This window comes from Gasterosteus aculeatus, chromosome 13 (genome assembly GCF_964276395.1).
Source record: "Gasterosteus aculeatus chromosome 13, fGasAcu3.hap1.1, whole genome shotgun sequence".
Classification (NCBI taxonomy): domain Eukaryota; kingdom Metazoa; phylum Chordata; class Actinopteri; order Perciformes; family Gasterosteidae; genus Gasterosteus; species Gasterosteus aculeatus.
In genome coordinates, this window is record NC_135701.1 from 6,541,112 (window position 1) to 6,555,287 (window position 14,176).

The 14,176-nt window shown below is 47.2% G+C and overlaps 1 protein-coding gene across 8 annotated transcripts in view; it reads left to right on the forward strand.

Annotated features, from left to right (window-relative positions):
* dmxl1 (Dmx like 1) overlaps positions 1-14,176 on the forward strand; it is a 49,468-nt gene that overhangs the window by 10,442 nt on the left and 24,850 nt on the right. For all 8 annotated transcript variants that reach the window (XM_040195678.2, XM_040195683.2, XM_040195682.2 and 5 more), the window contains exons 11-21: positions 273-449; positions 619-860; positions 2,044-2,761; positions 3,096-3,217; positions 3,697-3,786; positions 4,030-4,132; positions 4,275-4,394; positions 4,607-4,825; positions 11,599-12,833; positions 12,996-13,254; positions 13,934-14,067. In XM_040195678.2, coding sequence (XP_040051612.2) covers positions 273-449; positions 619-860; positions 2,044-2,761; positions 3,096-3,217; positions 3,697-3,786; positions 4,030-4,132; positions 4,275-4,394; positions 4,607-4,825; positions 11,599-12,833; positions 12,996-13,254; positions 13,934-14,067 — 3,419 coding nt within the window. The remainder of the gene's footprint in view (positions 1-272; positions 450-618; positions 861-2,043; positions 2,762-3,095; positions 3,218-3,696; positions 3,787-4,029; positions 4,133-4,274; positions 4,395-4,606; positions 4,826-11,598; positions 12,834-12,995; positions 13,255-13,933; positions 14,068-14,176) is intronic.

The following is a 14,176-nucleotide window of genomic DNA, read 5'->3' on the forward strand; positions in this document are numbered from 1 at the left end:
CTTAGGCTGAAAATATTTGTTGGAATTGAAATTGGAGATTGCCCGAGGATGTTTGTTCGACATCAGTTTAATTTTCCATGAATAAGAACTTTTAGATTTCCCTAGCCTTGAGGCTGAGAAGTCTTGTAGAATGGTATGTGAATACTTGAATTGGATTTTAGCATACTTCAAATCATTCTAATATTCATGAGGGTTAATATGCTCCAGCATGTCCCTGATGTAATGCAATGTAAATTTATCGTATTCTTCCCCACTTATGTTCTTTATCACAGACATTCCACTGCTGCCCTCCATCTCCTCTCTGAGTTCTGTGGATGACGAGGAACCTGGAGGTCCGTTTACTGTCCACTGGCTCAACAACAAGGAGCTTCACTTCACCTTAGCGATGGAGGTCTTCATGCAGCAGCTCAGAGGCAGCCTGGAGCAACAGGACGAATGCTCCCATGAAGGTACAGAAACATCTTTGGGCCATTTCCATGTTGTTGTGTTTTTTCTCTAAAGGGCTCCATATACGACTTTGGACTCCAATCTAAGAGCCAGACGTTGTGTATCAAATTAGTCTTCAATACTGCTTTTAAGAATTGACACGTGGGCACTGTGATTTGCGTTCTCTTCCAGTGCCTGATGAGGAGGATAACTTTGATGAAGAAGATAACAATTGCAGGCCAGGTGACTCCCAGGCACCTGAGGCTGCGGAGCTTCCCCTGGCAGCAGTGAAGCACCAGGTGGACGTGCTGTTAGAAGAGTGGAATAAAGGGGCAGACATGCTGTTCAGTATCCATCCCATGGACGGCTCTCTTTTGGTCTGGCATGTCGACTGGTTGGATGAGTACCAGCCAGGCATGTTCAGACAAGCTCAGGTATGTTTACTCTTAATGTGGTTCATGTCCCCTTTTCATGCTCTGCACCTTTCACCAGGGACTAGGAACCTTCTGAAGTAAGGTAACTTTGTGTCACCTGGTGGGACGAGGGTCTAAATGAAGTTAGACATTTTAACCCCCCAGGGTAAGATCTTGTCAGAGGGCAGCACTCTCTGAGAGAACAGGAACTCTCTGCACTGCTGCTGCTCATTGGTCAAATCCACACCGTGCCACTGCTTCAACTATATACTTTACTGCTTAATTTAATAAGAAAGGAAGTACAATTTTCTAATACAAGCTTCCTGACTAATTTTAGAATACTGGCCCAGGAGACGCGAGGGGGAGTATAGATAACCGCTCCAGAAAAGAGAAAATGATGGATAAAATATTTATTTGGCGCACAAGAGTGTCGACACCTCCTTTGGGCCCTTTTTCCTTTTTTTTCCCCTTTTTTCATACTTGCATCTTGACGCATGCCTGAATGTGCACACATCTCGTCTCTTTGCCAAACATATAAGATGTGGGTGTGAACAGACTTAATCCCTCAAGGTTGATAATGAAATAGTGTTTGGAAACTACAGTAAGGCAAATATTTGTTATATTTCTACTTTATAACCGGAATAACATTGTAAAGTAAGCAACCTCTTGTTTGCTTTCACAATTTCAAGAGGCAATTCTCGGGAAAAGGATGAATTTGTCTTAAGGTTGTGAATCCGTTTGGCTGCTGTGATGGTCTGGCTGTTTCAATGACTTCTCATCCATGCATTTACACAATTATATTACAGTTATGCATGACTTCATATCAAAGTCTCTTGCATTTTGTTAGCGGTGAAATAATGAGCCTCGTTACATGGCAGTTGGTCACTGAGGCAAGGCAGCTAAAAAATCCAGTTTCATTTACATTCAGGTGGACCTCTTTATATGATGGACAGGATTCTTGGATCATCATTTGTATTTGCATAATTATATCAAGTCGTTCAATTTCTTAAAAGACAATCAGAGTTTTCCCTCTTTGTTTTGCTGTTAACCCTTTTGTAAAATGAGTTCTTGATCTTGACTGCCATCTGTGTCATTACCATATTCACATAGAACCCAAGCTGTTCCGTAATGTGCATATGTATGTTTTTAATGCTATGTTGTTATCACTTGATTGACTTCGCCATAACTCTGCTTGCTTTCTCAGGTGTCGTTTGTGTCCCGTATACCGGTAGCGTTCCCTACAGGCGATGCCATCTCCTTGAGCCACAGTGTGGTTATGTATGCCTGCAACAAGAACGTGGATCTGGCCATCCAGCACGGCCGACAGCGGCCACCCGGGAGCACATTGCCTCAAGCCAAATCTCCTCTTATAAGCTACGGCGGTCAAGGAAAAGCCGCACCCAGCAGTAGTCTTCGATTAAGCATTTTCACCCCAAACGTCCTCATGATTTCCAAACACGCCGACGGATCCCTGAACCAGTGGGCCGTTGGCTTTGCAGAGGACTCCGCTTTCTCCACTGTGCTCAGCGTCTCCCACAAGTCACGGTACTGTGGCCACCGCTTCCACCTGAATGACCTGGCCTGTCACTCTTTGCTGCCTCTGCTCCTGACCACCTCGCACCACAACGCCTTGAGGACGCCAGAGGCAGACAGCATCCTGGCTCCTCCGGACGCCTACTCCTGTGGTTTCGCCCATCCAGCATTTATTCCCCGGGGGTCCCGACCCGGCCGGGGGACCCTGGGTGCCGTGTCCCAGGACCCCAATGCAATCTACAGTGAACTGATTTTATGGAGAGTGGACCCTGTCGGCCCGCTGTCTCTGTCTGGTGGGGTCTCAGAGCTTGCCCGGATCAATTCCCTTCATGCATCGGCGTTTGCTCAAGTAGCCTGGCTGCCTACATTCATCCCCAGCAGCTGTTTAGGTTAGAAACAGTAGATTTAAAAAAAAATTCAAAGCAACGCGGGATAAAATACTGAAATGTGTCTATTTCTCTTTTTGTTTACCAAACGGCTATTTTCAGTAATACGAAGGCAATTATCTTTTACTGAATAACTGCGACTATCTCTGGGACATTAGACCAAATCCCCAGAGATATAAGTACATTTTAACTGTTCCATGAAGACTTGTATCCAAATAGTACACCATTTATGACTTTGTGAATGTGCTGCAGCAAGAGGTTGTGTATTATTTTGGTCCTTTTTTTTTTTTTTTTTTTAGAAAAACATGCACAATACTGTTTTTCTGTCCTTCTTTAGGTGTTTATTGTAACTCTCCCAGCGCCTGTTTTGTGGCAAGTGACGGCCACTCACTCAGGCTGTATCAGGCTGTTATTGAAGCGAAGAAACTACTGAGTGAGCTCTCCAATCCACAGATATCAGTAAGTCATTAAGGAGTCTCAAACTCTCCAGAATACAGTCAACCTCGCAGTAACATTGCAGTATTTTTTTTAACACCAAAAACAACAAACGTTCCCGAATGGGCCTGAAAGGATCAATGAGGCAATAATATGTTAGTAATTTGCAGTGTTGTCGCTTCATTAGGTAGCCAAAAGGTTACACAAGAGCACAAATTAGGAACATGCAAGATTGAGATTCAAAAGCATAGATATTTCTAACCCAGTTCAGCAGAGTTGCATCTAGCACAAAGTTTATGTTCAGTTTTTTTTTTTTATTCACACGGAGCATAAATAGTATTCTCTCTGCCATTGGATATGAACTGCTCATTGGTTACTTTGTAGCACAGATAGTATTGACATTTTTCAAATTTTCTGAAAAACAGTTCGCTAATTCACTAATTTGTATGTTTTTGATGTAAATTGACAAATAATGTGCCTCTATTATGTTCATTTCTCTTTAGAAATATGTTGGGGAGGTCTTTAACATCATCAGTCAGCAATCCACAGCAAAACCAGGGTGTATTATTGAGTTGGATACCATTACTGACTTTGTAAGTAAACACAAGCCCATTTCCAATAATAATCTGATCATTGTCTGTCTGACAGTAAGCAGACTGTTAAAATGATATTAACATGATATTAACCCTCTTTCTTCCCCTCAAGTGTGCTGCTCGCACATGTCCATGTTTATGCAGCGTTAACGCTTGTCGTTTCGGCTGCGCAGTGGAGGAAGCATGTTGCTAAGTGGCTGCCTCTGAATGTAGTTTCATAATGGCCGCCTTTGTCCTTTACAGCAGGGGAAGGAGACGCAGCTCCTGCATGTTTTTGAGGAGGATCTGATCCTCGGCAGTGAGCGGATGGAGAGCACTCTGCCAACTCCTGATCCACTTCACACTGGTAGAGACCAAATCATTATTCTAACTATTTAATAATGTGTTTATATTCTTACCGTTTGATACCAATCATTTGCACCACCACCCGACACATTTACACCTGCACTGTTCATCAATATTCTACATCTGTCTGTTTCTTCCTGCAGCCTCAAGTCAGGCGGCGTTCTCGGCACGTTTTTTTCTCGTCGTGGTCGAATTGACCCCGACGGGTCGCTCGCTCCTCCACATGTGGCATCTCCATCTCGCAGCGCGACCGATCACCATGGGTGAGCACTTTTGTACAAAAGACTCAATTCAGTGTGAGAACGCCTGACCAATGGTGTTCACCATTACTTTTTAATGTGGTTTTGTTTAATGTATGGATTTGCAATTGTTTTTGAACAGTCTACAGATATTATATTCAAAGTATTGTTTTGAAACCCTTTTTGGAGGGGACTTATGCTCTCTAAACATTGTCTCCCTCTTTCCTTCACCACAGAAGAGACTACTAAGGAGATGGATGCAACCTTAGCGTCTTCTATGAACAGCTCTACATTTAGCTTTGACACGTTCAGTTCTCCAGCAGCTCAGAAGAGTAAACCCTGCACTTCCAATCTGCAAAGTGCCTGTCGCCTTAGCCTCACAACACACAGGCTGTACAGCCATGAGATGGCTCTGCCTGAAGGGGTGGAAGCCATTAGTGTTACACCCTCAGCAGGTGAGTTACAATGAACGCACACTTTGAAAGTGAAACGCAGCTCAGGGGACCCAGAGTACAACACATTCCATCTGGGAAAGTAGGCGGCCGGCCTACTAGCGGAACACTGATAAAGAAGTTAAGCAGCCTCTAAAGTATTTAGCGACACCAGTATTGAGGGGGACGGCGTATTGGTTGTCTTTGCCTCGCTGGTGCGAGCGCCACACGGACTTATTCGCGACATATTAATGTCAGTGTGGAACTGCCCTGCCTGGAAAAATAAAAACAAAAAAATTTATAATTAAAAAAAACATGTCATCATAGTGACATCATAATTATGACGTCATCATAGTGACATCATAATTATGACGTCATCATAGTGACATCATAATTATGACGTCATCATAGTGACATCATAATTATGACGTCATCATAGTGACATCATAATTATGACGTCATCATAGTGACATCATAATTATGACGTCATCATAGTGACATCACGACGTCATCATAGTGACATCACGACGTCATTGCGTCATCACGACGTCATTGCGTCATTACGACGTCATCACGACGTCATCGTCATTGCGTCATCACGACGTCATCGTCATTGCGTCATCACGACGTCATCGCCATTGCGTCGTCGTCATTACGTCATCGTCATTACGTCGTCGCGATTACGTCATCGTCATTACGTCGTCGCGATTACGTCATCGTCATTACGTCGTCGCGATTACGTCATCGTCATTACGTCATCGCGATTACGTCATCGTCATTACGTCATCGCGATTACGTCATCGTCATTACGTCATCGCGATTACGTCATCGTCATTACGTCATCGCGATTACGTCATCGTCATTACGTCATCGCGATTACGTCATCGCGACGTCATTGCGTCATCACGACGTCATTGCGTCATCACGACGTCATTGCGTCATCACGACGTCATCGTAATTGCGTCATCGCCACGACGTTATCGCAATTACGTCATCGGAATTACGTCATTAGAATTACGTCATTAGGTCATCGCCACGACGTCATTACGTCATCACGACGTCATCGTCATTACGTCATCACGACGTCATCGTCATTACGTCATCGCCATTACGTCATCGCCATTACGTCATCGCCACGACGTCATCGAAATTGCGTCATTAGAATTACGTCATTAGGTCATCGCCACGACGTCATCGTCATTACGTCATCACGACGTCATCGCCATTACGTCATCGCCATTACGTCATCGCCATTACGTCATCGCCATTACGTCATCGCCATTACGTCATCGCCACGACGTCATCGAAATTGCGTCATTAGAATTACGTCATTAGAATTACGTCATTAGGTCATCGCCACGACGTCATCGTCATTACGTCATCACGACGTCATCGTCATTACGTCATCGCAATTACGTCATCGCCATTACGTCATCGCCATTACGTCATCGCCATTACGTCATCGCCACGACGTCATCGAAATTGCGTCATTAGAATTACGTCATTAGGTCATCGCCACGACGTCATCGTCATTACGTCATCACGACGTCATCGTAATTGCGTCAGCGCCACGACGTCATTGGAATTGCGTCATCGTAATTGCGTCATCACAATTTCGTAATCGCCACGAGGTCATCGTCATTGCGTCATCGTCATTGCGTCATCGCCACGATGTCATCGCCACGATGTCATCGCCACGATGTCATCGCCACGATGTCATCGGAATTACGTCATCGGAATTACGTCATCGGAATTACGTCATCGAAATTGCGTCATTAGAATTACGTCATTAGGTTATCGCCACGACGTCATCGTCATTGCGTCATCACGACGTCATCGTCATTGCGTCGCCACGACGTCATCGTCATTGCGTCGCCACGACGTCATCGTCATTGCGTCGCCACGACGTCATCGTCATTGCGTCGCCACGACGTCATCGTCATTGCGTCGCCACGACGTCATCGTCATTGCGTCGCCACGACGTCGTCATTGCGTCGCCACGACGTCATCGTCATTGCGTCGTCGCCACGACGTCATCGTCATTGCGTCGTCGCCACGACGTCATCGTCATTGCGTCGTCGCCACGACGTCATCGTCATTGCGTCGTCGCCACGACGTCATCGTCATTGCGTCGCCACGACGTCATCGTCATTGCGTCGTCGCCACGACGTCATCGTCATTGCGTCGTCGCCACGACGTCATCGTCATTGCGTCGTCGCCACGACGTCATCGTCATTGCGTCGTCGCCACGACGTCATCGTCATTGCGTCGTCGCCACGACGTCATCGAAATTGCGTCGTCGCCACGACGTCATCGAAATTGCGTCATCGCCACGACGTCATCGGAATTGCGTCATCGCCACGACGTCATTGGAATTGCGTCATCGTAATTGCGTCATTGGAATTACGTCATCGTAATTGCGTCATTGGAATTACGTCATCGTAATTGCGTCATTGGAATTACGTCATCGTAATTGCGTCATCACAATTTCGTAATCGCCACGAGGTCATCACGACGTCATCGTAATTGCGTCATCGTCACGATGTTATCGCAATTACGTCATCGGAAGTAGTGACATCATAATTATGACGTCATCATAGTGACATCGTAATTATGACGTCATCATAGTGACATCGTAATTATGACGTCATCATAGTGACATCATAATTATGACGTCATCATAGTGACATCATAATTATGACGTCATCACGACGTCATTGTCATTGCGTCATCACGACGTCATCGTCATTGCGTCATCACGACGTCATCGTCATTGCGTCATCACGACGTCATCGCCATTGCGTCATCACGACGTCATCGCCACGACGTCATCGTCATTGCGTCATCGCCACGACGTCATCGTCATTGCGTCATCGCCACGACGTCATCGTCATTGCGTCATCGCCACGACGTCATCGTCATTGCGTCGCCACGACGTCATCGTCATTACGTCGCCACGACGTCATTGCGTCATCACGACGTCATTGCGTCATCACGACGTCATTGCGTCATCACGACGTCATCACGACGTCATCGTCATTGCGTCATCGCCACGACGTCATCGTCATTGCGTCGTCGCCACGACGTCATCGTCATTGCGTCGTCGCCACGACGTCATCGTCATTGCGTCGTCGCCACGACGTCATCGTCATTGCGTCGCCACGACGTCATCGTCATTGCGTCGCCACGACGTCATCGTCATTGCGTCGTCGCCACGACGTCATCGTCATTGCGTCGTCGCCACGACGTCATCGTCATTGCGTCGCCACGACGTCATCGTCATTGCGTCGTCGCCACGACGTCATCGTCATTGCGTCGTCGCCACGACGTCATCGAAATTGCGTCATCGCCACGACGTCATCGAAATTGCGTCATCGCCACGACGTCATCGGAATTGCGTCATCGCCACGACGTCATTGGAATTGCGTCATCGTAATTGCGTCATTGGAATTACGTCATCGTAATTGCGTCATTGGAATTACGTCATCGTAATTGCGTCATTGGAATTACGTCATCGTAATTGCGTCATCACAATTTCGTAATCGCCACGAGGTCATCACGACGTCATCGTAATTGCGTCATCGTCACGATGTTATCGCAATTACGTCATCGGAAGTAGTGACATCATAATTATGACGTCATCATAGTGACATCGTAATTATGACGTCATCATAGTGACATCGTAATTATGACGTCATCATAGTGACATCATAATTATGACGTCATCATAGTGACATCATAATTATGACGTCATCATAGTGACATCATAATTATGACGTCATCACGACGTCATCGTCATTGCGTCATCACGACGTCATCGTCATTGCGTCATCACGACGTCATCGCCATTGCGTCATCACGACGTCATCGCCACGACGTCATCGTCATTGCGTCATCGCCACGACGTCATCGTCATTGCGTCATCGCCACGACGTCATCGTCATTGCGTCATCGCCACGACGTCATCGTCATTGCGTCGCCACGACGTCATCGTCATTACGTCGCCACGACGTCATTGCGTCATCACGACGTCATTGCGTCATCACGACGTCATTGCGTCATCACGACGTCATCACGACGTCATCGTCATTGCGTCATCGCCACGACGTCATCGTCATTGCGTCATCGCCACGACGTCATCTTCATTACGTCATCGCGATTACGTCATCACGATTACGTCATCGTCATTACGTCATCACGATTACGTCATCGTCATTACGTCATCGCGATTACGTCATCACGACGTCATCGTCATTGCGTCATCACGACGTCATCGTCATTGCGTCATCACGACGTCATCGTCATTGCGTCATCGCCACGACGTCATCGTCATTGCGTCATCGCCACGACGTCATCGTCATTGCGTCATCGCCACGACGTTATCGCAATTACGTCATCGGAATTACGTCATTAGAATTACGTCATTAGGTCATCGCCACGACGTCATCGTCATTACGTCATCACGACGTCATCGTCATCACGACGTCATCGGAATTGCGTCATCGCCACGACGTCATCGCAATTACGTCATCGCAATTACGTCATCGCAATTACGTCATCGCAATTACGTCATCGTCATTACGTCATCGTCATTACGTCATCGCCATTACGTCATCGCAATTACGTCATCGCAATTACGTCATCGCAATTACGTCATCGCAATTACGTCATCGCAATTACGTCATCGCCATTACGTCATCGCCATTACGTCATCGCCATTACGTCATCGCAATTACGTCATCGTCATTACGTCATCGCAATTACGTCATCGCCATTACGTCATCGCCATTACGTCATCGCCATTACGTCATCGTCATTACGTCATCGCAATTACGTCATCGCCATTACGTCATCGCGATTACGTCATCGCCATTACGTCATTACGTCATCGCGATTACGTCATCGTCATTGCGTCATCACGACGTCATCGTCATTGCGTCATCACGACGTCATCGTCATTGCGTCATCACGACGTCATCGTCATTGCGTCATCACGACGTCATCGTCATTGCGTCATCACGACGTCATCGCAATTGCGTCATCGCCACGAAGTCATCACAATTACGTCATCGCCACGAAGTCATCACAATTACGTCATCGTCATTACGTCATCGCGATTACGTCATCGTCATTGCGTCATCACGACGTCATCGTCATTGCGTCATCGCCACGACGTCATCGTAATTGCGTCATCGCCACGACGTTATCGCAATTACGTCATCGGAATTACGTCATCGCCACGACGTCATCGAAATTGCGTCATTAGAATTACGTCATTAGGTCATCGCCACGACGTCATCGTCATTACGTCATCACGACGTCATTACGTCATCACGACGTCATTGCGTCATCACGACGTCATTGCGTCATCACGACGTCATTGCGTCATCACGACGTCATTGCGTCATCACGACGTCATTGCGTCATCACGACGTCATTGCGTCATCACGACGTCATTGCGTCATCACGACGTCATTGCGTCATCACGACGTCATTGCGTCATCACGACGTCATCGCGATTACGTCATCGTCATTACGTCATCGCGATTACGTCATCACGACGTCATCGCGATTACGTCATCACGACGTCATCGTCATTGCGTCATCACGACGTCATCGTCATTGCGTCATCACGACGTCATCGTCATTGCGCCATCGCCACGACGTCATCGTAATTGCGTCATCGCCACGACGTTATCGCAATTACGTCATCGGAATTACGTCATTAGAATTACGTCATTAGGTCATCGCCACGACGTCATCGTCATTACGTCATCACGACGTCATCGTCATTACGTCATCACGACGTCATCGTCATTACGTCATCACAACGTCATCGTAATTGCGTCATCGCGATTACGTCATCGTCATTACGTCATCGCGATTACGTCATCGTCATCACGACGTCATCGTCATTGCGTCATCACGACGTCATTGCGTCATCACGACGTCATCGTCATTGCGTCATCACGACGTCATCGTCATTGCGTCATCACGACGTCATCGTCATTGCGTCATCGCCACGACGTCATCGTCATTGCGTCAGCGCCACGACGTCATCGCCACGACGTCATCGCAATTACGTCATCGTCATTACGTCATCGCGATTACGTCATCGTCATTACGTCATCGCGATTACGTCATCGTCATTGCGTCATCGCCGCGACGTCATCGTAATTGCGTCATCGCCACGACGTTATCGCAATTACGTCATCGGAATTACGTCATCGCCACGACGTCATCGGAATTACGTCATCGCCACGACGTCATCGAAATTGCGTCATTAGAATTACGTCATTAGGTCATCGCCACGACGTCATCGCCACGACGTCATCGTAATTGCGTCATCGCCACGACGTCATCGTAATTGCGTCATCGCCACGACGTCATCGTAATTGCGTCATCGCCACGACGTCATCGTAATTGCGTCATCGCCACGACGTCATCGTAATTGCGTCATCGCCACGACGTCATTGTAATTCCGTCATCGCTATTTGGTAATTCAGTCATCGCCACGACGTCATCGGAATTACCTCAGCGCAATTTCGTAATTACGTCATCGCCAAGGCGTCTTCGCCACGCCATCATCGTGATGACACCACCACCGTGATGGCGTCACAGCGGTGGTGCCATCATCATGAAAATATATATATTTTCTTAATTGTGCTCAGAAGAAATATGATGTTAAACTCTTTAAATCCTACAAAAGAATGTTGTTTTGCCTCAGTTTTAGACTTTTGTCTGTCATAGACATTCTGCTTTCTTGTCTAACGGGGCATTTTCGCCTTTCTCTCCAGGTCACCTGAGTGCGTCATGTTCTCTGCCAGTTGATCGTGTACCCTACCTCCTCGCTACCTCCTGTTCTGATGGAAAGGTGCGCTTCTGGAGGTGTAACGTAATTGCGACAGATCCCTTCAGTATGGACAGCTTGGTTTACCATTGGGAGGAGTGGCCTTTACTGGTGGAGGAGAACCTTCCCAACTGTAGCGCAGTAAGCGTGCAAGGTCGTCCCATACAGGTCAGCTGCTGCCATTCTGGACGGATCGCAGTTGCCTACAGGGAGACGGCCAGCCCGCTTCTTAACGCAACACCTTATCTGACCTCTGACCAACTATTGAGTTCTCCTCCTGCCCTCGCCTCCTCGCCTTATGTGCACAACAACACAAACACCCACATGACCCCGACGCTGACGGTGCAGCGTAGTCCCAATCTCCCTCCAAGCCCCAAAGCAGCAAACCTTAGGGAGCCATTGGTCCACATCGGCATCTTCCAGTGCGAGTCCACAGGTGGTTCACAGTGGCATCTAGAACAAACCATTGTCCTGGACAGCGCAGACCCCACAATCGCTAGCGCCAGTATTCCTGGTAACGTGGACATCCCTGTCACTAACGAGGACTGCCTCGGTTCTACTCGTAAGAGCCTGGTTCATTTGGACTGGGTTTCCCAAGAAGACGGGTCACATGTTCTGACTGTTGGTATTGGGACAAAGATTTATATGTACGGCCGTCTCTCCGGGAAGCCTCCTGAACTCGGGTTGATGTCTGATGCCAGCAGAGAACAGAGCTCTTCACGCATGGTCTTAATTCGTTCAGTCAATCTGGTCTCCTCAGTCGAAGGCTCGTTACCTATTCCCGTCTCCCTCTCCTGGGTAAGAGATGGCATCTTGGTTGTCGGCATGGACTGTGAAATGCACGTGTACTCCCAGTGGCAGCCCCCAGCACCATCCAGACCCAATGCCCCAATTGCTCAGGACACAGACATCAGCAGCAGTCTCTCCTCTATTATCTCGGCCATCAGGCAGAGCCAGGAGGATCCCAGCTCCGGGGCCGCCATGTCTTCTCTCGCCCCTCCCAAAAGGGCCTTGACGAGATCAATGATGAGCCTTGCTCAGAAACTTAGTGGGAAGAGAACAGCTTATGACCTGCCTGTCGAGATGGAGGATTCTGGGCTTTTTGAAGCTGCTCACCAACTCTTTCCCACTCTGCCTCAGTACCACCCTGTACAGTTACTGGAGCTCATGGATCTAGGGAAAGTGAGTTCAGTAAATTACTTAATAATGATCCTTACTATCATACTTTTATATTGAAATACATGCCGATGTGAAATACATTCAAGCACATTGTTTTGTCGGTTGATTTAAGTTAAGTTTACATTTGACAATCTATAAATGTGCAAAAAAATGTCTGTCTCTAAGGTTCACCGTGCCAAAGCCATCCTGTCCCACCTGGTGAAATGCATTGCTGGAGAAATTGTGGCACTAAAAGACAGTACCACCAGTCATGAGAAACGTGTGCGCTCTCGAACAATCAGCGCTGGAGGAAGCACAGCCAGGGATCGGAAGATGTTCACTAAAGCAGAGAACTCCATTCCTGACTACACAGAGATAAGCTCCATCCCCCCCCTGCCGCTGTACGCCCTGCTGGCGGCCGATGAGGATACATCACCAAAACCTGGTTGGTATACCACGTGTGGTTTTAGCATAATATTATTCAGTAGTGAGTAGAAAATAATGAAGTTTCATACAGTGGTACTAAAAGCTGAGTTAGGAAGTTGATCTTTTCAAAGTATTATAATTCGAGTGGTGTAGGGCAAAACGTCTGTATCTCCTCTTGGGTCTGCTGTCAGGCTTTAGGAAATGTTGCTCAGTACCGGAGACTTTGGCCAGCCACAAGTCATTTCAGAGAGGTGTCTGAATTGGCTGCACAGAAGTGTGTGTGTGTGTGTGTGTGTGTGTGTGTGTGTGTGTGTGTGTGTGTGTGTGTGTGTGTGTGTGTGTGTGTGTCTATTCGGAGGGTAAGTCACTTTCAGCATGCCCACAGATAACTGGCTACCGCAGCTTTATTATAGTTCAAATACAAAGTACAAAAACAGGAAAACTACCCCTACTACAAGGTGTAACGGACTGGGAATAATACCATACTCATTGGTGGGCTTGTTGTTGTTCCTCATTGTTTCTCTGGGGATACGAAATGAGAACGAAAGCAGAAACTTTTGAATTGGAACACAATCTTCTGCTCGTCTGTATTTTATTTTAATCTGCCGTCTCCCCAGCTGGAGGGGATTTTTCTGCATGTGTCTTTTGACAATACACGTCTTTTTCGCTTCATTTCGCCGTTTCATCTCCCCCTACAGATAACGTGAGCAGTGTCGGTGGAGATAGTGGACATGGCTCCAGTCACACCGATGTTTATGACGAGCTCTTTCATACACCCACCATCGGGGACCTGGATCCCCTGCACGACGATCAAGAGGAAACTGGGAACAAGGTCGGTTTCTGTTGTTTAATGTTCGTTTCAGAATTTCTCTAAAATTGGACAGCAACTTTTTTGTATATTTTCTATTACAGTGCGAAGCTTAAGCACAGCAACGGTCATT